Source organism: Zootoca vivipara, chromosome 3 (genome assembly GCF_965207765.1).
Source record: "Zootoca vivipara chromosome 3, rZooViv2.hap1.1, whole genome shotgun sequence".
In the NCBI taxonomy this organism is placed as follows: Eukaryota; Metazoa; Chordata; class Lepidosauria; order Squamata; family Lacertidae; genus Zootoca; species Zootoca vivipara.
Genome location: NC_142586.1, coordinates 64,472,715 through 64,495,782, shown reverse-complemented (window position 1 = coordinate 64,495,782; position 23,068 = coordinate 64,472,715). Strand labels below are relative to the sequence as shown.

The 23,068-nt window shown below is 45.9% G+C and overlaps 1 protein-coding gene and 1 long non-coding RNA gene across 2 annotated transcripts in view; one reads left to right on the top strand and one right to left on the bottom strand.

Annotated features, from left to right (window-relative positions):
• Positions 1–23,068, top strand: part of LOC132591903 (uncharacterized) — a 337,077-nt gene that overhangs the window by 290,472 nt on the left and 23,537 nt on the right. The window lies entirely within an intron of this gene.
• On the bottom strand, positions 212–13,576 carry LOC118082828 (VIP peptides). Its single transcript, XM_035110659.3, has 7 exons — positions 13,199–13,576; positions 11,482–11,593; positions 7,375–7,515; positions 6,991–7,095; positions 5,187–5,324; positions 4,561–4,684; positions 212–740 (listed from the first exon to the last, which is right to left on the bottom strand). Exons 1-7 carry the CDS (start codon positions 13,452–13,454, stop codon positions 732–734), a joined length of 885 nt encoding a protein of 294 aa, XP_034966550.3. The 5' UTR covers positions 13,455–13,576; the 3' UTR covers positions 212–731.

The following is a 23,068-nucleotide window of genomic DNA, read 5'->3' as shown; positions in this document are numbered from 1 at the left end:
TTTGAATATAGTTAATTCATTTGGAGTCATGCTGTATCCCCGTCACTGCACTGAAAAAGTGAGAAAGCTCACTCTGCCCAGCCAAAATAAAAAAATTCCTTCAGTAGCACCTAAAAGACCAACTAAGTTTATATTTTGGTATGAGCTTTCGTGTGCATGCACACTTCTTCAGATACCATGCACACGAAAGCTCATACCAAAATATAAACTTAGTTGGTCTTTTAGGTGCTACTGAAGGAATTTTTTTATTTTGCTTCGACTCAGACCAACACGGCTACCTACCTGTAACTCTGCCCATCCAGCTCATGAGTTCAAGATAGTAGTTTGAGTACTAAGGAGCAATTAATCAGCATACAGTGATTTTGTATATGCAGCCATAAGCAGCAGTTTAATGGACTTTCTGTCCTGTGCGTTGCTTGTCTTTCTTTGAAATGCAGTTATCAAAATAACAGATTTACAGCATAAGAGATCATAGGATTTGTTGTGAGTTAAAACTAGCATACATATGTACAGCTTTAGGTAGATCACTCTAAAGTAATATTTACAGTGTAAACATCCATTTTTATTATATAAGAAACAAAAATATCACAATTTTCACTTCACAATATATCTGTTTTGGTTTAAATACGGAAATCATCTCTTTGAAATACTATGAGAAACTCAAAAAAATAGTTTGATCTCATCTTTAGGATTTTTTTTTGCAGGGTTTTTTTCTTTTTATGGAGTTGTCTTCAGACATTCTAGGGAGAGAGAAAAATGACACGTAGTACTTTAGAAACATTGATTTAGAAAATGATGGTAACACTTATTAAAAGATTGTACAGTAATCCTGAATTTTGAAAAAGTTATCAATGCATATGCTAGAAATGGGTCTGAGTGACCCACTCAGTCTTTTTCCTGCTTACCTGGGAGTAAGTCCCATTGAATTCTTTGGGACTTACTTCTGAGTAGATGTATAGGATTGCACTATAAGTAAAGAAATCAAATGAACCATGATTGCTATTGCAATGCTTCTGATGGTATACAATTGATGTAACAGTTTCCCACTTGGTGACACTTATACTGAGCCCTCAGGGCATTCCCTTCTCTTGAAGAACAGAGCTGTGTGTGCTCTATGCTCCTCAAGCTAGCAGGCCACCCTCAGGTATAGCAAAAAGAAAGGCTATCACATCATCATTGTTGAAGTACGAGTCAACTGGTGGAATGGGTGGGAACAGGAGCCACATCTTTGCCTTTCAGCTCACACAGCAAAATGTTTGGGGCTGATGTGGCTCAGGTGGCAGCCATATGCAAACACAGGCACTGTACCCACTTAGGTCAGTGTAGAGGATAAAAACCTTTTAAATGTGACTTCTGTCTTGTCAGCGCCATGACTCTAGCTGGAACTGGACCTTAATCGGTGGACATTCTCCTACTGACAGTCTGTGGCAGCTGTGGACAGCCTTTGGTGCTCTAGATGTTGCTGAACTACAACTCCCATCATCCCTGGGCATTGCCCATGCTTGCTGGGGCTGATGGGATTTGTAGTTCCGCAACATCAGGTGGGCTAAATGTTCCTTACTGCTGGCCTACAGAGTCAGTTGTATGATCTGGAGATGGAAGTGAAGCCAGGGCAAGGGCAAGGGCTAAGTCTTGGAAAGCAACATATTGAAGTTGCTTGTCCATTGCCTGGTTAAGGACAGAAGGCCAAACTTCTAGTATTTCTATCAGGACTATTCAATCCAGGGGCCTCATATTCTCTGCCAGCATCACTAATCGTTGCACTTGCTTTCAGGAAAGATCTGGAGCCAGAGACAAGGCTCTCTCTTCCAATGCTGTGGGCTTTGTATAAGAAATGAGAAACCTGTGGCACCTCCAGATGTTGCTGATTCCAACTCCCATCAGCACCAATGGTCAGGGATGGAAGAACTTGTAGTCTGACATCATCTGGTGGGCGACAGCTTTCCCATCCCTGGTTGTTCAATAGTGGCTCATGTTGTTGGGCTGTTAGCCAGTAGACAACAATAAACTTGTACAAATGCAGGCCTCCTTGGAAAAAATTCGTGGTAAATCAAATCATCTTCATGGCATGGCCAATAATGTCATTTAACTGCCCAAATAGGAGCTGCAATAAGATACAGGGACTTGTCTTTAAGCATCTCAATCCTATATAATAATGTCCATGTTGTCCCTGCGTCCAGTTGTCCCGTGTGTCCCTGGGGTACTGCGCATGTCCCCCAGAGACACAGGGATTGGACGGAGGGACAACCAGGGACACAGGGATTGGACCCGCGCTCTCGGGACACAGGGAACAGCCAACTGCCGCTCCGCCAACCGCCGCTCCGAAGCCCAGTCTCATGCTGGAGGTGCGCGGTGAGGCGGCGGGGGAGAGAAGCGCTCCCCCCCCGGCAGCCTTGCCGCACACCTCCGGCATGGGACGGCGCTTCCTCGGGGAACCCGAGGAAGCCGAAGCGGCAGCGGGCGCGGAGGGAAGCCCGCTTTGGCTTGGCGGCGGCGGGAAGAAGGGGAGGAATTCCTCCCCTTTTTCCCGCCACCGCCAAGCCAGTCCCGGAGCCGAATTGCGGCGCAGTGGGGTTTTTCGCCGTTTGCCTCCCCCAGGGGAAGGCAAACGGCGAAAAGCCCCCGCTGCGGACTGGCTTGGCGGTGGCGGGAAGACCCGCCACCGCCAAGCCAGTCCCGGAGCCGAATTGCGGCGCGGCGGGGTTTTTCGCCGTTTGCCTCCCCCTCAGGGGAAGGCAAACGGCGAAAAGCCCCCGCTGCGGACTGGCTTGGCGGTGGCGGGAAGACCCGCCACCGCCAAGCCAGTCCCGGCAGGCCGCTTCCTCTAGCGCCCGTTTTTAAACGGGCTAAAATCCACTAGCGGGAAGACCCGCCACCGCCAAGCCAGTCCCGGAGCCGAATTGCGGCGCGGCGAGGTTTTTCGCCGTTTGCCTCCCCCAGGGGGAGGCAAACGGCGAAAAGCCCCCGCTGCGGACTGGCTTGGCGGTGGCGGGAAGACCCGCCACCGCCAAGCCAGTCCCAGAGCCGAATTGCGGCGCGGCGGGGTTTTTCGCCGTTTGCCTCCCCCTCAGGGGAAGGCAAACGGCGAAAAGCCCCCGCTGCGGACTGGCTTGGCGGTGGCGGGAAGACCCGCCACCGCCAAGCCAGTCCCAGAGCCGAATTGCGGCGCGGCGGGGTTTTTCGCCGTTTGCCTCCCCCTCAGGGGGAGCAAACAGCGAAAAGCCCCCGCTGCGGACTGGCTTGGCGGTGGCGGGAAGACCCGCCACCGCCAAGCCAGTCCCAGAGCCGAATTGCGGCGCGGCGGGGTTTTTCGCCGTTTGCCTCCCCCTCAGGGGAAGGCAAACGGCGAAAAGCCCCCGCTGCGGACTGGCTTGGCGGTGGCGGGAAGACCCGCCACCGCCAAGCCAGTCCCGGCAGGCCGCTTCCTCTAGCGCCCGTTTTTAAACGGGCTAAAATCCACTAGTGGCAAAATAAGAATGATTATCTTATCTTATCATTTTCTCTAGTAGCAAACCGAGATGGTTGAGTGCCCAGTAGGATTGGAGCCAAAGTAGAAACAAGAGAGAAGTAGCAGGATGCTTGGAGTTATGCAGAAGAACTAAGGGGTGGAGGTTATTTCTTTTAAACAAATAAAACAAAGGGGGCAAAATCCCAAAGTACAGTCTAGTGAGACTGAGCACACTTAGTAGCATCCTGAAATGGACCACTCCTGTTGATGGGTGGGGATGCATGGTTTAAATAAATACAAAATTTCTCTCAAGTTATGTTACACAGGACACCTTCAGGAAAAAAACTTCACTGCAATAAATTCAACCTCTAATAAGTGTAAAAATCATTTTATGTTTGACACTGATTGAACGCCACCCACGCATATTATCTTCGGTACTCACTGAGAAGAAGCCAACGTCCTTCCCACAGTGCCTCTTTTGACCCACTTAGGCTGCAATCCTACCCATGTCTACACAGAAATAGCTTCCTTTGAATTCAACGGGGCTTTCTCCCAGGTAATTTGTGTTAGCACTGCAGCCTTAGTAGATAGCAACCCACAATGTGAGTGTCACTACTATGAGTATGAACCAGACTTCTGGCCAAGAATCTTTTTATGCTTACCCACTAACTAGATGGTCAGATTCAGAAGCGATTAGTTGATTACACCAATCAGAAGGTCAGGAAAGGTGTGAGGAAAGGTGCGGGTGGACTTATTTTTGTTTTAATTAAAAGAAATGCCAGTGCAGTTATCCTCAGAGACACAGTACTATTCACCCTAATTAAACAAGTCAGATTGGGTTTCATGCCTTAGCACACACAATCTGAGAAAACCCAAGTGAGCCAGGTGAATTAACATTATCAAACCACTCATTTTCATTAGAAATACTTCACAGATATCATCGTTATTTAATCCATGCAATTATCTTCCTGCGATGTGATTCCCACAGAAATGTCATATGGGAGTCATGTCATTAAGAGCAATTTCCTGGAAAACCCCGGTGACACATATGAACTATGTGAACATAATAAACATACGATGGCTGCTCCGGTTGGGAAGATGTTCAGACTTACCAATGGGAGGTGATTCAGAAGCTCAAGGTCATCTACAGTGACATCATCATCATAGTTTTCGGAGAAGGCAGGGTCAAGCAATTCCGTTTCATCCCGAAGGCTGGCTGGGTTTAGCTCCTCCTGACTGTGGCAGAGCAGAAGCTTGGATTTAGTTTAATTTACTTCTTCTTAGAATTCATCTCAGAAACTTTTTCCTTTGTTGCATTTTATTGCATCATTAGCCTTTATTAAAACGATTCAACCTGTCTAGCTTTATTATACAAAATAATGTATAGCACTTTTATAGAAATCAGTTTACTTCAAGGCATAATGCTGAACATTTTAGTTAATAATTCTGTAATTGCTGCTTGAGAACAAGCGGGTTAGTTCTCACATTCTTAGTTAAATCATGCCTTCTATAGAAAGCATGGAAAAATATGGCTGGATCGTGATGCCCTTTCTTTCTGTACACAATCTTTGTTCTTTTAAGCTATTTTTGTTATAAATTGCCCTCAGAAGAAAGCCACTGTGATACAACCGTCGCTTGTACTTTTCTATATGTTAAAAGGAAGATTGCGTTAATAGCTCGTCGCTGCTGGAGACTTCTAAAAAAAACCACCTGTCTTTTGTGCACTCTTTCTTCCTACCTTCTTTTCCCAGTTAAAACAGAGTTCAAATATTTCTTCACAGCCATCTGCTTTCGAAAGCGACTGTAGTTGTCAGTAAAGACAGCATCTGAATGGCGTTTGACTGGCGGTGTCTGTTCATCAAGGGGAGTGTTATTTCTTGAACATAAAAGAGACTTGCAATTAGCACATTAATACACGAGCCAATCAAAATGCAAGAATTTCAAAACCCACAGGTTGAATTTCTTGAAAGCTAAGTAACTGATGGAAAGTATTTTCTCACTTTTCTTTTACTACATTAATACAATGACCTCGTTTTTTGACCATGCTCTTAACATAGGTGTGGGGAACCTTTGCTGAACTACAAATCCCACCAGCCCCATGGTTAATATTTAGACAGCCAAAGGTTCCCTTCACCAGTCTTAAAATGTCTGTGGAAGATTGCTATTCTATATGCACTTACCTGGGAGCAAGCCCCACTGAACTCAATGGGTTTTACTTCTGAGTAGGCATATATAGAATTACATTGTAACTGTCTCTTGCAGTTGTTTTCATCTAATGCTTGCTCAGAATAGACCAACTGAAATCAATGGGCCAAAGTTAGCCATGCCAATTAATTATAATGGATTACTCTGAGTAAACGTTAGTTGACTAAACCAAGTTTACTCTGAAAAGAATTCAAATCTGGTGGTAATAAATGTTGAAAGGACATTTTTGAGTTCTGTCCTGCACTGTTAAGCATGCTTGAAAACCCCACTGAAATCAGTGCAAAATAAGCCTGGGTCTCTCATTGATTTCAAGCAAAACAAGCAGTGGCAAATGCTTGGTGGATAAAATACAGCATAATATGAAATGGAGTTGCCTTTATATTTTTGACAGTCAGTAGCACGCCCAGCTAGCAGTTTCTTTGCTATCTGTCATGGATGCTTTAGCTGAGATTCCTCATTGGACTAGATGACCCTTGGGATCTACAACTCTATGATTCTTTGACTCTTCAACAGGAGATATCAGGAACTGAACAGGGACTTTATGCAAGCAAAGCTAAGGCTAAATCCCACCATATTTGGTATACTGCTTGTACCAGTCAGCACCCTCGGAAGCTGCTCAGGCCCCTGGAGCTGCAAACGTGCGCTACATAGTGGGGCACCGAACTGCTGCTCGCGCTGCCCCTCAAAACAGGGAGCTGGGAGTGGCCCGCTCCCCCCTTGCTATGCCCCTGGTCCCAGTTATGGATAAGCTTGTACAGTGGTACCCCTTGTTGCAAATGGGATCCGTTCCGGAGGCCTGTTCACAACATGAAAAAGCTGCATCCTGAAGCGTCGCATCTGTGCACATGCGTGATGCAATGTGGCGCTTATATTTTGTGCAAAGCACGATTTAGGGCTTCTGTGCATGCGCGCACGTTTCGGACGCGCCAAACCCAGTAATAACCCGTTCCGGGACTTCCAAGTTCGGCGCGTCCGTAACCTGAAAAGATGCAACCCACAGCGGAGAAATGAGCGCTGGGAGGAGCGTAGAGAGAAGAAACATCATGGTGCACCTGCAGCAGCACAACCAGATGCCTTCATCTGCCCCAGATGCAACAAAGCATGTCTCTCCCACATCGGTCTCTACAGCCACAGCAGGCACTGTAACTCTCCAGCAGTTCAGCTTCACCCCCAAAGTTGCACTCCCCCATTGTCTCCCGAGATAGATGCCAACAAAATACAAACACGTGATGATCGTATGATCAGTGTTTGAATTCAAACATAGTGGAATGCGGGTATTTAAGAGGCATGTAGGGGAAACCAGCTGAATCTGGGAAGCAGGAGGAATAGTTACTAACCCAACTCTTTTTCCTATAAGCGATTCCAAATATTTTCTTGCCGAAATTTGACCCAAAAGTTTGCTGTAGCCGCTTGTGAAGAGTCCATCAGCATGTCTTGTGTTCCTGCAATTGAAAGTCCTACAGTAAAAACCCGTGACCTACATTCTCAAGATTGTATATAGGTTCATATTTACAGCTAATGTACAGACAACCATATAGTTACTGCAGCTAAAGATATGTGGATCCTTAGAGTTCCAAACACATAATTCTAGTAATGCAAACATAGCTTAAAGACCATGAAAGAGAGAGAGGAATGGTCAGAAAGCTTCAGTGAAATTACAAGCAGTTCAGTATTCAGATTTGCAATGATTATTAGATTTCTTTTAATAAAAAATGCCTTACCTATCCATAGCTCTGTATACATCATAATAGAACTTGTCATTCTCAGGTAGTGTAGTTTGCAAAATGTCAGCCTCAGATTTTAATGAACCTTGAGAATGATCAGATTCACTTGCCCCATCAAATGGCATTCTGTTTCCTAATCTAATGGAGAAGAGGAAAAGAAAACAATGTTTGAAGATGCTAGAGAATTCTTACAATCGCCTCCCAGGTTAAGATTGACTATTACTATAAGATGCCTATAGTAAGCCATTCATAAATGAAATCATTATTCTCATTCATTATGACAATGAAGAATATTAGTCACAACTGCAGATATTTTAAAACTGTGTCCATATCATGCAGGTGTCCCTACTCTTTCAATTATTTCAGTACAGACTTCACAGCGAACAATTACACATGCAGAATGATTTCATTATGTGCTGATAAGATAATACAGAAAACATGGTCCTGCCAATAGGAGAGATTTTGGTACACTAAACTCTCCCATTCAAATCAAGGGGACTTCAAAGTAGTTCACTTCAGTTGATCACAACCATAACAAATGACCTAAGGGTGTTTCAGTGTGAAAGGGAGATTTTTTTTATAGTGCAATCCTATTCATGTCTGCTGAGAAGTAAGTCCTATTGACCTCGAATGGACCAGCTTCCAGGTGCATGTTTATAGCATTGCAGCTTCAGTCTATAATTTAACTGATTGTATAAATGTGTGCACATGGCAGTCCCCATGGTGTTATATTGATAAACCTCAAGCATTATGATGGAAGCAGGACAAGAGAAATTAGAACACTATGCAAAAGTCAAATGCCATGGTTTAAGTACGGTGACCAGGTAAAAAAGAGGACAGGATTCGAACCAGCAGATCCTTTGCTTGGAAATTAAACAAAGGGTCTGCTGATTTCTCTTTTAGGTTTCCAGACTCAAAAGAGAGCAGGGCAATTAAAGGCACAGAAGTCCTGTCCTCTATTGAGTCTGGTAACCCTACTAGCAGTCTCTTTGGATAATTTACCTGACAAGTTTGGGGAACCTTCAAACATCACTGAATTGTGTCTTAATTGGCCAAACATTTGGCTTCCCAGGGCTGATTTGACAACTGTAGCCAATAGATAATCTCAAATGAATGAAAATCTCAAATTACAAATCAATAAAACAACTTAATTGTAATAGATGTTTAGAAAGAATGGTTGGACAAAGTGATTCATAGCATGCCAACTATTAACCACAGGGTAATCACACTGAACTGTTCAGGACTGAACATATGACCCAATCGGATATATACAGGAAGTAAAAAAAAAAAAAACTAAGATCAGAAAGATTGTTGTTTGAATATCTGCTAACTTTTTTCTGTGAAACTGACAACCATCTCTGGCTTGAGTCGACTAGTTCCATATTCCTTCCTGCTTCTATCTTTTCATTTCAAGTATTTGTATACACTTTTTATCAGAATCGATCATAAAGCAGTTTACAAAGGAAATTAAACACCAAAATTAAATAATACTGTATATAAAGCAGATAAATCAAGATCCATTCCACTCAGTCTCCACCAAAATTTCTCAGTCATCCACCACCTGGACACATTCACCCTCCTCACTCTCAACAATCACCCTTCCCAATAACCTGGGTAAATTCTAAAACTAATATGTGATGTGACTAAAGGAAGAGAGGGGTCCTAGTTCTGATATGATGTTGAAAGTCATGTTTCTGCTTTAAAAAAAAAACCCCATGAGTTGGGGGGACATTTAATGCTCACTTAAAATACACAATGGGATCTTGAAGCTCCTGGGGGTTGGTAAGAGGTGAAAATAATCCCCAGCACTTGTTTCCCCAAATTTTCTCAGAAAAGGCTTTGATAAAAGCCATTTTTTTTCTCCTAAGGATTCTTTGACATAAAATTCTTTTTGAGGTAAGATCCAAGAACAACACTGAGTGCTACTTATAGCAAACATATAATCTGTGATGCCCACTTTAAGATTCTTCCAGCCCTTCGATTCTAGAACTGCTTCAGTTCTGAATTTTCCAATGTGTTTAATACATAGACATGCTATAAAGTCCTTCGTAATGAAGGTTTTGCGTTGATTTGACATCTGAGTTTATGATTATGTTCTATAAAATGTCTGTTTCAAGCACAGGGTTGCGAAAAAATATTTTAAGTCATATATGAGAAATCGATGGCCTTTCATAAGTTTTATTGGACTTGTAATTTTATCAGCCCAGGTCAGCATAATAGGCAGAGGTCAGGCACAATGGGAGTTGTAGTTGAATACCATCCGGGGAGCAACAGGTTCCCCACCCCTGAATAATATGTTCCTCTTATCACAGACTAAATACCAAGGTAGTTGTGATGGAAAAGCACTTGATGAATATTACCTATGTTTCACTTCAACCTGGTTGTCTCTTTGAATGGAATTCCATTCTGTCATTCCTAATCATGATCTAATGGTAAACACAAGAATATCTGGATCCTCTTTTGAATGACCCAAATTGTTTCTGACATACTAGTGCCATCCTCAAAAGCACAATTCAACAAGAACTCCTTTCATCTTGCCGTGCCCCTTCTGTGCCTATTAACAAGCTATTAGAGCATAAATGTGCTTCTGAAGCTGGACATTTAGTTGGCTGGCATTCACTGCTAATGACCGCTAAACTAGGCTAGCACCTAGACTGTTGAGTGCAATCAAGCAGCTCATGATAACCGCTATTAAGAGTATGAATGCAACCAATAATTGTGGATGTGTCGATCTGCATTCATATTCTTCTTCCATATAACAGTCCATATTAAATATTTGTAGTAATGGAAGCTGAACTAAAGCTAGAGGTTTTATGTTTCCTGGCAGAAGATCAGTCAGGAGGCTTAGGTTGGACTTTGCTTGATATACACAAGGTCTTGTTGTCTTTTATAAAACAAAGTTTTATTTTGGCTCTCTGTTTTACTGTTAGATATTCAGTTGAGAGTATGTAGGTTGGGGTGCTGGATCTGCCAGTGTGATCCCACCTCACTTATAGGTGAGTTTATTATATTGTATGAATAGGATTCTCGAGTGCTTTTGAATGAAGATGGAATAGATGAATCTTCTAGTTAGTTTCTAAAGATTCTCCTGTTGTGGCTGGAATATGTAGATAGTGTTCAGGCAACATGCCTCTTGGTTTTATTTACTATACATTTTTCTCTGAGTTTTAATATGTAACCGGACAGTAAACATGTGTGGTTTTAAGAATATCCACGTCTATGTCAAATTCTTGCTAAAGAGCTATCTTATCCCTGGGACAGATTGCTTTGAAATACACCTGACTGTTTTTCTCTGTCCCCACTCCTTGCTGTGTGTGTGTGTACCTGCATCCTTTCATAAGGAGAGGACCCTTGGAAGCTAAAAGTCAGGCCCTAGAGGAGGAGGATGGTGATGATGATGAATAACTAGTGCTGAAATTCTGATAAAACATCCTTCCCTAACCTGGGACTTTCCAGATGTTTCAGACTCCATCAGCCCCAGCTGGCATGGCCAGTGGTCAGGGAGGATGGGAGCTGTAGTTCAAGAACATCTGAAGAGCTCTATGTTGGAGAAGGCTGTGATAAAAGGATGGAATGGATGTAAAGCAGATATAGCAAATGGTAAAGAGAGCCATTGTATTATCACTCTTTGGCTAGGTACTGCAAGGTTGCAGATGCACTTCCATTGCATGCAAGGAATCTCAGTGATTTTTCAAGGGTACTGAACTGAATAATTTGATGAACATTTTGGACTAACATCTATCAAAGTTACTGCCAAGTAAATATGTCCTCATTTCTTCCTGTCCATTCTCATTGAACTAGTTAGCTATTTCTAGCCTCTTACGCATGAAACAGTGAGAGTCAGTAACAAAAGGCGTAAAAGCATACATGAAATATCCAGTCAAGCTATGGCCAAAGCTAAGGTTTTTTTTTTTTTTTAAAGTGCTCGGTTCCCTTTTGGCTAGTCTAAGTAAAATGATTTTGCAAATTTTCCTAAGCACATTCAGCTTGGCCCTTGCAAGGTAGGCAGCATTAGGGCATTTCAAACTGGAGGGCTGGTTTTTCTTGTTACAGTTCCGTGACATCTGCATCTCCCGTTGGAGGCTTAGCTGGAGCAACCCTTACCTCATAGTTCCCAGAGGAGGTAAAGCGAGTGCTTGAGTGCAGAGAACATAGAGGAGAGCAAAGCAGAGGAGAAGCTGGGGGCCACTTCCATGTTCCATCTCCTTGGACCTGCCTGGACAAAGATAATTTAAAAAATGTTAACCTCTTGTTGTCAATGCCCAAATTTTGCATAAACAAAAAGACATGGCACAGGGTGGTCTAAAAACATGAAATTGGTAATTCTGAATAGGAAAAGAAAGGCCACTATAGGGCACATTTCAAAATATTAAAAAATATATATTAATTGGGCAACTTTCTTGAACAAGAAAGTTGACAGAGGCAAATAAGTTTCTTATGACAGATTCCTAGTGAGATAAGTAATGTACAGTTGGTATCAAAGGCATGGATGATTCTGGTATGAATGTGAAGATGAATCACAACAACTATTCATTACAGGGGGTTGCACTAGATGACCCTTGTGGTCACATCTAGGTCTACAGTTCTAGGATTCTTTGCTGCCTTGAAAGATCAACTTCTTCATGCATTACAATTGCTTATTTTGGTGAGATACACAGAATAAGTTACCTAGAAGCTTTAGGCAAAGCTTAACTTTAAAAAAAGTCAGGGGGTTGACATGCAAGCCGGCAGAGAGAGAAGATAAGTACACAGACTGACAGAAGAAATCATCTTGTTAATAGTATATTGGGGTCAAAATGTTAACTTAAATCACTTTGATTTTCATAGTGATTTTCCTGTGTCTGGTATTAAAATATGACCATATAACTTTGATATTTCTGCCACCTGACTTACTTTCTTATTGAGCCTAAATGTATTTTACTGCTTTAACAACTGAAAACACACCATGTATAATTCAGCATATAAAATCATGCTATTTATTAAATGTACAGAGCAGGCAAGTTTACTCAGAAGTAAGTCCCACTTTGTTCAATCAGAGACACTGCCAGATAACTGTGCGCAGGACCGCAGCTGAAGACAAAAAGTGCAGCTCCTCTTTACAGCTTTGAATCATGAAAGTGAATAAATGCTGTTTGCAACCCAGTAGCAGTTACTTTGCGATGCCGTTGAAATTCACTGGGAACAGGTCCAGAGCTTCCACTTTAAGGGCTTTGGAACTAGTGACAAGGCATTAATGAGCTGGAAAGGGATTTCACATGGCTGTAATGATAATTCATTCATTCTCATGAAAAGGCATCTCTTTTCATTGTTTTACAGTAGCATCTGCACACAAAAGCCGCCGCCCCCCCCCCCAAGTGTGGCAGAAACGAAGAATGCTGCTAAGAATAAAATCCACATGAAATGCCAGCGAAATTGAAGTGGACAATTTCAGAGGAAAGGTCATGTGCAACACAATTCACACTAGAAATCTGGTTATGGGAGAAGGAGAAGCCGAAAGAGAAACAAAATTATGATAATAAAAATAGAAAAAGAGCAGTGAACAGGGATTCCCATAAGCATACCAGCCGGAAGTAAGATCAAAAGCAGGAGCGGATCTGAATTACTGATTATTTTTCCTGAGGCCAAAGGAAACAACTTCAATCTGGGAGATTAGTCAGTAAAGCGATCAAAAGAAGAAATAGCTCTCGATCAGATTTGTTTCCAGTCTGTGCATAGAAACTTTTTAGCCGTATTTCTGTTCACAGACAAACATTAGTCTGGTGCTTCTCTGAACTGAAATCTACCAGCACCACAAAGGGAAACTCCTAAAACTTTTACTTACAAAGCCGGAAGAGGAACCTCGAAGGCAGGCAGGTGACACCAGGAGCTTTCCGAAGTGCTGAATTCCCCCGGCAGTTCCTTGGCCGTTCCACAAGTTTCTTCCTTAGGTACTGAGCAGGAATGTGCCAAGGAAAGTGCCTGTCAGTTTCTGCTCCCTCTAACTGCCGGTCTGAAGTTTCAGCAGCTCTCCTTCCTGGGCGAATGCCTCTCTCCCCCTTCACTCTGTTCACTCTGTGCAGCCTTTCAAGCAGCCTCATCTTATAGGGTTTATATACACAGGACCACTTTTCCGCTTCAAAAAGAGCAATCACGTTACGTTGGAGACGTCACACTCCCAAGGGGATGAATGGAAATGTCTGTGATTGTTTTGTCCAGGATGCTGTGAGACAAAGGAAGTTCATATTTAATTCATGGGAAGCCCCCACCCCCGCCTCCTCCCCGTTTAAATTGATTTATTGCTATATTGATGAATGACTTAACATGAGTAACACTGGACTGGGCAAAGAATGCAGCTTTTAAGACACAAATCCTGCTTTCAGGAAGATGGGACTTATAAAACAGAAACCCATAGCATTAAGTCATAGTTACCCATAGGGGGTCTCTTCTCTCCCCTTCCTCTCCCCAATTCTTTTAATTTAAGGGAAATTGCCAACCCAGAGCTCCCTGACATGTCTTTGGAAGATGAGCAAGAAATATCAGAAGATCCTGATATCAATTTCAAGACACACGACTATGTATTTGACTTCTAAATTCTCAGATCAAAGAACAACTAAGTTTCAGGACTGTATATGTTTTAGTTGATTTTAACATATTGACATCAATTCAGGCTAAATCCAAGTATACTAAATGTTATTTTCATATTGCACAGAGAGCAAACCTGAGTGCTTTGCTTAGTAGAATTTCCTACATTTCTACACTGGAGCAGATAATACCTAGGATGTTCCTTTTTAATATTTTACTTTCAACATATTCCCATTTCTTCACTCTGCCAGATATCCTTTCTTTTCAATACCCTTTCTTTTCAAAGACAGGACTACTTGCCATCTGCTGCTCTCTCTCTCATTTTACCCAACGTGTTTGCCCATTCCAGCAATCCCAGCTAATAAACCATTAGTCAAAACTTGTACCCATAAACTAAACCAAATAATGGCTGACATTTAACTCTCTAGTTTGTTTGTATCACTGATTCCCCAGAATTAGCTGGTTAAACATTATTTATTGTAAAGGGAAAGACACATAGAACATGAGGCCAATTCTTGGTGCTGAAAAAGAGAAACGACTCTTGAAGTGAAACCCCCCCCCCCGGACAGACCTATTAGGTTTTAATGAAACTCCCAGCCATGGACTCAAAAAATGTTACTTCATCTGAGTGAGGGCTCAACAGAGCCACACCTCATATCCTCTTCCAAGGCTGTGGCTTGTAACATATGAAATATAAGCATAATTGAAAATATATGTTCAGCAGGACAATTTCCCAGCAGGCATGTAGAGAATAGGCTATCTGTCCTAGAGGTTTGTACCCACCAGGAGTGCCAACTTGGCCCCACGACTGTGAGTGCCTGGGGCTGTGGGTGCCATGCAACACGCATGGCCCTGGCATCAAAATTTGTGGATACCCAGCCCCTTCATGGGGAATTATGGTCCCCACCCATAAATTTTTAGCATTTCCTAAAGCTAGGTTTATGCCTTCCAAGTTGATCACCATTTGCACAGCAAAAGAAACAGTTTCTGTAATAGCAAATTTTAGGAGAGGTGTATACTTACCCCCCAGATTTGCTTTCATTACTTTGGTGGAACTGTTATTTTAATTTTATCTCTCTCAGTATGCAAGCTGGCCAGGCATCACAGGTCTCTGACCAAGTACAAAGTGCTTTTTCTCAACCATTCAGTAGCCACGGTCATCCCCAATAATATATCTGAAGAAGTGTGCATGCACACGAAAGCTCATACCAATCAATGACAAACTTAGTTGGTGTCTAAGGTGCTACTGGAAGGAATTTTTTAATTTTGTTTCGACTACGTCAGACCAACACGGCTACCTGTCTGCCCCAATAATATATTAGCTTTGCATTAATATATTTTCATTTTATAATATTATGTATATAATTTCATATCAATATGTTCATTTTATGTTGTCCACTTTATATGTTGTTTTTGGAAGAGGTTTATGCCAGGCTCCGAGTTTTATGCATTGCATTTGCATATTTTACCCCATTTGGTAAACCATCCAGAGGACTTCAGTTGATGGGTGGTCTTGAAATGGGAAATTAGTAAATAGGTGATAATAGAAAACAGTTTAAGGACCAGGACTATGGGATCAGAGGGAATGACTTTCATCCTGTAGTGCCTAAAACCCATCTTTCTTGACTGCTTAAGCCAAGCACCCCCAAACTTCGGCCCTCCAGATGTTTTGGACTATAATTCCCATCATCCCTGACCACTGGTCCTGTTAGCTAGGGATCATGGGAGTTGTAGGCCAAAACATCTGGAGGGCCGCAGGTTGGGGATGCCTGGCTTAAGTTAATAGGAGTTGGAGTCCAATAACATCTGGCTTGTTGTTGTTCTTGTTGTTGTTGAATTTATATACTACCCTATATCCAGAAGTCTCAGAGTGGTCCACATAAAAAGATCACAGTATATAAAATTAAAACAATAACCCAACTTTAGGTTGAAGCGTTTATTGAGCTGTGACACACAGATCTTGCATCACTTGAAAATGCAGAATTAGGAGATATGCAGAAAAAGTATTCAAGGGCCAAAACTGATATGTACATTCCAAGAGCCATCAGTGCAGTGGGGCAGGGAACTGAAGTTTCCAACCCATGAGCAGCAAGGTTGGGGCTCTGAGGGCACACCAGCAGGAGCACCCATGCAGCCCCAACCTTGCCAGGGTCACCCTCCCCCCACAGTCTCAGTAAGCGGCAGCGATGCCTCTTTCAGGTGGATGCCTCTGGAACCCCAAACCACTGCACTGACCACTCCTGCTGCATTCCCCGTCTTTATATTTCTACCACAGTTTGTAGGCTTACACGTGATTTATGCATTAAGCATAGGCAACAGGTTTCTTCTGCAAAGGATGTGGCTACATAGGTTTCTTCTGCAAAGAATACTTTGTACAAAGATTTGTACTAATCCCAAATAGAGAGGCGGGGTGCATTGGAGGTCTCCTGCAAGGCAAGGTTTAATTTCCACTGAATGGAGCTGTTTCTTCTCACTCTTAAACTAAGCTAATTTCTCCTGATCTTTATCCAGAGATTTCAAAATCATAACCCATCTGCTCATGAGCAAATGCCACTGAAATTTAAGATGACTTGCTCAAAAGTAAATCACATGAGACTCATAGCCCCCAAACTCAATAAATATGGAAGATATTACCATTTCCTCTTCCTTCTAATAAACTTCCCATCTCTCCCCTGTTTCATGTATTTGCGAATTTAGGCAAACCTGATGGTGAATATTCAGTAATCCTTAATCACATTTTCTAATTCACTTACATAAAAATTAAATGAATTAAACCCAAAAGTGACTTAAACCAGAGTTCCTGCAAAGGACTGATTCCAGGAAGTTTGTTCCCCTTCTTCCTCTGTAACTGGCTGGGAAACAAACAGTCATGCCCTGGGATGGCAGCACAGGCTATTGGTTTCTTGTGATCACCCAGTTCTTCATTAAGTTTCCTAATATTTGACTTTGCAAGTAGGATATAGAAAGTGAGCAGGAGGATAGGAAAGGGTGCTGAAATAGGAGGACTCAAAGTACATAGTCCATAGCAAAGTTCTGTTATTTATTATAAACACCAGTCTCTCTCTTTTTTAGAAAGCTGAACTCAAAGCAACTTACAAAAATGAATATTAAAAAACAAGCGTAAAAACAATCTAAAATGCACCATTAATATATATAAAAGAGCAGAAGCTACCCAACCCCATTAAAAATAAGCACACAATTAAAATTTGGGTGAATAAGAATGTTTTTGCCTGGTGTCTAAAAATAGATGGTTATGGTTCCAGGTAAGCCTCCCTGGGAAGAGCATTCCATAAACGAGGAGCCACCACCAAGAAGGCCCATACTTGTGTCTCCTCCCTCTGCACTTCCCTCAGTGGGGACACACAGGGCCTTGGATGATGAAGAATTCAGGGTCCAGGTTGGCTCTTGTCATATCATCCAACTTTTTCATATAAAAAACTGAGGTGTGTGTCTTCTGGGATGCACTTCCAAGTGAGTCACGTGACCCATGCCACAATCTCACCCTCCCAAGAGCTCTTTGGGGGGGGTGCGTTTTGGGGCACCACACAAGTTTGTGACCCTGGAAAAAATGCTTTTGGGGGGCACGTGTGAGGGGCAAGAGCATGTGAGATTACAGCACTGACAATGGCCACCATGATCTCGTGCGAAAAAGCTGGCTGCCCCATTTTTTTCCTGGACACTTGGTGTGTGTGGGGGGAGAAGCAGGCCTTGAAGTATTGCGGTCCTGAGCCACAGAAGGCTTTGCCAGTCAAAACCAGCACTTTGAACCGGGCCTAGAAACTAACTGGTAGCCAATGCAGTGATGTCAGGTGTCTTGTTAGATGTTCAGACCCATCTGGTCAGCCATCTGGCCACTGAATTCTGCACCTTTTGCCGTTTCAAAGTTCTGCCACATATTGAAGTGAATGGAAACAGTGTAAGAGCAAAGCAGTGCTCTTCTGCAGTTCTTGTGAGAACATGAGATGAGGCCTGCTGGCTCAAAACATCCAATCCGGCATACTATTTCCCACACTGGCCTAGAAGGCTGCAAACAGGGTGTCACAGTGGCCGGAGTGGACTACTTCAGAGTAACGACGCTACGCAGCTCTGCATTTTATTCTTTTATTGGTGCTGCGTATTTACAGTGCTCAAGTCATTGCTATTTACACGGAGCGATGTTGTCAGTCGGTTTCAGAACCTCCTAATGGCTTTTGGCGCGTCTTTCTCCAACACAAAAGCTTTGGCAGACCCATCCTCTTGCCCCTCCTCTTCCTGCGTAATTCTGGAGTTGGGGGGATGGGTCTTCCCCCCTTACTTGCCCCTTCCTGTCCCACCTGGGACCCTGGCTCCTCTACCTTGCCTGAGCCTCGGACACGACTTCCTGCTTCCCCACTGGAATCGGAACTCTCCCTGCTTTCCCCTTTGCTCGGGGACGGGCTTGAACTCAGGAGGGGAGGGACTTCGCGATATCCCCTGTCCCTCACATCCACCCCCCTCCCAAGCTCTCCTTCACCCCTCCCCAGGCCCCCCCCATGTGTCGGTGACGACTGGAAGCCTAAAAACTCGGTGCTCTCCGAGCCCGTTGGTGTGAACACCTCCCCCCAGTCCTGCGAGCCCCCCCCTTCCGCCTGGGAGGACGGGAATCCCAAAAAGTCCGTGGCGTCAGAGCTGGTGGGGGTAAAAATGTTTTGCCAATCTGCTCCTTCCTCTGACTGGGTGGATCTTGGCGACACCCATACCTCATCCTCTGGTTCCTCAAACTCCGCTTCCCAGCGCCATGGTGAGCTGTTCTCCCGTGCCTCCTCCTCCTCCCCCTCCCTTTCCATGTGCCAGGGCTTGGGTCTGTGGGGAAAGAGGGCGTGAAATTCTTCCACCAAGAATTCCTCCTGTATCTGAGTGGCGGGAACCCATTCATTCTGGGACGGTGGAGCATCCTCCCATGCCATGAGGTACTCCAGGCCCCCCACCCCCCACCTTGAATCCAGGATGGCCGTGGCCTCATTGAGTTGCTCCCTGCTTTCCCTCTCCCCCCCTCCCTCGGGGGTTTGTTCGCTGTCTCTGAGCCTGCTGCTTTCCCTGTACGGCGACAGCAGCGATCTATGAAACACTGGATGCACCCTCATGTCCTCTGGCAGTGCCAGCCTGTAGGCCACCGGGTTGACCTGTTGCGTGACCGTGAAGGGGCCCAGCCATTTGGGTGCCAGCTTTTTGCACCTCCCTCTGGTGGGAAGGCCCTCCGAGGACAACCACACCTTGTCCCCCACCCTGATGACCTCCCCTTGTCGCCTGTGGCGATCTGCCCCCTTTTTGTACGCTTCCTTGGCCCTCTCCAAGTGTTCTCTGAGCTGCTGGTGCACCGTCTCCAGTTCCTCTGCCCAATCCTCAGCCTGTGGGCCCTCCTCCTCCTCCTCCCTCTCCCTCTCTGGGAAAGATCTGAGGTCGCGCCCGTAATTGGCCTTAAAGGGCGACACCCCTGTGGAGACGTGCACTGCATTGTTGTAGGCAAATTCTGCTAGTGGCAAGCGATCCACCCAGTCCGTTTGCCGCTGGCTGACGTAGCATCTCAGGTACTGCTGCAGAATGGCGTTGACCCTCTCCGCTTGTCCGTTGGTCTGCGGGTGTCTAGCCGTCGACAAGCTGACCTCCACCTGCAGGAGGTTCATGAGCCGCCGCCAGAACCTGGAAACAAATTGGCGGCCACGATCCGAAATAACCCTTAAAGGTAATCCATGCAGTCTGAAAATGTGATCAACAAACAGTTTGGCTGTCTCTTCTGCCGAGACTGCCCTGGCACACGGTATAAAGTGACACATTTTGGACATGAGGTCCACCACCACCAACACTGCAGTCTTACCCCTGGACGAAGGCAGATCTGTGATGAAGTCCATGGACACCACTTCCCACGGCCTGTGTGGTGTGGCTAAGGGCTCCAGCAACCCTGGTGGCGCTGCTCTGACCACCTTCGCCCGCTGGCAGGTGGTACAGCCCCTTACATAGTCTCGAACATCTTCCCTCACCCCTGGCCACCAGAAGTGTCTCATGACTAGGTGAGTGGTCTTGTCCCTTCCAAAATGCCCCGCTGTAGGGTTGTCGTGCATCTGCTTGAGGACCGTACGTCGAAGCTGGGTGGTGGGTAGGTACAGCGCACCCTTGTAGAAAAGCAGCCCTCTGCGTTCCGCAAAGTCTTTTGCCTGCTCCCTCCCCCCTCTCAGTTCTCTGAAGATGCGGTTGGCAAATTCATCCGCTGCCGTCAGTGCTGTGAGTTCTGCCTCGCTCACCACTGCTGCTCCGCAGGACCATGCCGACGGGGGGAAAATGTGCCTTGGGGCTGGTGGCGCCTCCTCCTCCATGTACTCTGGCTTGCGGGAGAGGGCATCCGCCCTGACATTCTGCTCTCCTGGGATGTAGTGTATGGAGAAGTTGAAGTTCGAGAAGAACTCCGCCCACCGTATCTGCCGCTGGTTGAGCACCCTGGCAGTTCTCCAGAACTCCAGGTTCTTGTGGTCTGTGCACACCTGGATGGGGTGCTTGGCGCCCACCAGGAAGTGTCTCCAGTGCTGGAACGCCGCGTGGATCGCAAGAAGTTCCCGATCAAAAACTGTGTAGTTTCGCTCGGGCTGGGTCAACTTCCTGGAGAAGAAGGCACAGGGTCTCCACTCTCTGTTGGCGTCCAGTTGCAACAAAATGGCGCCCACAGCCTTATCAGAAGCATCTGTTTCAATGCGTAGGGGCGCGTCCTGAACCACGTGGAACAGGTTCTGGTCTGAGGCGAACACCCTCTTGAGGCTTTCGAACGCTGCTTGCGCCTCTGGTGTCCACCTGAACTTCTGCTTGCCTCTCAGGCAGTCAGTGATGGGAGCCGTAACTCGAGAGAAGTTCTTGATGAACTTCCTGTAGAAGTTGGCAAAGCCTAGTAGGCGTTGGGCATCTTTGCGCGTCCTGGGGCTGTGCCAGTCCAGGATGGTCTGCACCTTGTCCTTGTCCATTGCCAGCCCCTTGTCTGACAGCTTGTAGCCCAGGAAGTCCACCTCCTTGGTGTGAAACTTGCACTTCTCCAGCTTCACATACAGGTGGTTCTCCTTCAGGCGCTGTAACACCTCCCTGACGTCCTGCACGTGCTGCACTGGGTCGTTGGAGTAAATAAGGATGTCATCCAGAAAGACCAAGCATTTCCTGAAGAGTAGGGACCCCAGGACGTGGTGCATGAAGGCCTGGAAGCATGCTGAGCCCCCTTGCAACCCGAAGGGCATCACCAGATATTCAAAAGAGCCCAGAGGCGTGAACATCGTGGTTTTCCACTCATCGCCTTCCCGGATCCTGATCAAGTTGTACGCCCCCCTCAGGTCTAGCTTGGTGAAAATCTTGCCTCTGCGTGCCGCTGTCAGGAGATCATCCACTCTGGGCATGGGGAAAGCCACTGGCTCTGTCACCGAATTCAGCCGTCTAAAATCCACCACAAGACGGCGCTGTTGCGTGTCTTTCTTGTCCACCCAGAAGACCGGGCTGCCCCCTGCTGCCTTGCTTTCTCTGATGAACCCCCGCTTGAGGTTCTTGTCGATAAAAGCGCGCAGATCCTCCAGTTCCTGGTCTGACATGGCGTACAGCTTGGCTGGGGGTATAGTTGCCCCAGGCACCAGGTTGATCTGGCAGTCAAAAGGCCTGTGTGGGGGCAGGTGGTCGGACTCCGCTTCACTGAAGACCTCCTGCAGGTCCCAGTATGGTTTGGGTATCGCCTCACCCCCTTTGACGTGCATGGTGGCCACCGTGGCTATCGGAGGCCCCTCCCCTGGTTGGTGCTGCATGCAATGTTCCAGGCAAAAGTCCGATCCAAAAGTGATGCATCTCTGATGCCAACTTATGGAGGGGTCGTGGCGCGCCAGCCAGCTCATGCCCAAAACGATTGGGGGGTCTGAGATGGTGGTGACGTTGAATGCCAGTGTCTCTGAGTGCCTTCCAACCGTCATTCTCATGGGGGGGGTTTGATGAGTGATGGCCCCTCCCAGCAGCTCTCTGCCGTCAATGGTTGCCACGTGCAGAGGAAAATCCAGCTGCAGAAGCTGGATCTGGTGCTCTTCTGCAAAGTTTCTCGAGAAGAAGTTGGCTGAGGCACCACTGTCAATTAGGGCGAGGACCGTCAATGGATAGCCATTTGGGAGCGTGAGCGTCACTTCTAGAACCACTCCTGCTCTGGGAGGGGTGGGCTGGCTCTGCTCCTCTCTGTGCGGGTGGGTGGGCTGGGGCTGTTGTCTGCTGACTGTGCCTGGCTGCCGCCCCTTGTCTCCTGCAGCCAGGCTTTCCCGTTTCCCTGCTGTGGTGCTGCGTCAGTGGGGGAGGGCACAACCGTTCCCGCCTTTCCTTGCCACTCCCTGCGATGTGGGCAGTCTCTGACGAGATGCTGGGGGGAGTTGCAGAGAAAGCAATTCCCACCCCTTCCCTCCTTGCGTCTTGGCGCCGCTGGGGTTTGAAAAGCCCGCGCGCGCGCGCTATCAATCTGCATGGGTTCCTGGTCCTGACTGGCCCCAGGCGTGGCTTGAAAGGGTTGTTGAGGGAGTGGCTTCTCCTGCGACCGTGGGAACCAAGCCCGCTTTGCGCGCGTTGCTTGCTTGTCGCTCCATCTGGATTCCTGCCTCACCCCCACCGCCAGAGCCGCTTTGCTCAGTTGATCCATATTACTGGGCTTTGGACCTCTCGAGAGCTCATCCTTCACCTCCTCATGCAACCCCAAGTAAAACGCCGCTTGCATTGGGGCAGACTCCAGATCCCACCCCAATCTGTGCACCAGCATGGTGAATTTCGCCCAATACGCGCGAACTGTCATATTTCCTTGGCGTAAATTATGAAGTTCCTCCTTAGTCTGGTCCATATGACTATCGGACGAATACATCGTTTTCAAACCTTCTAGAAATAGTTTGACATTCTTCATGCAAGGATTCCTTGTTGCAATTAACGGTCTTAGCCACTCCCTGGCCGCCCCTGTAAGGTGCTCCACAATAAACGCTACTCTGTGCTCATCATCAGGGAACTCATCGTGGTGCAGCTCAAGAGCATACACAATCTCAGTCTCAAAGCCCTGAAACTCCTTCGGGTCTCCATTGAACTTGCTTACTAGGGTCCCGGCTCTCCTTCCTGGCAGCACTTGGACTTGGGGTGC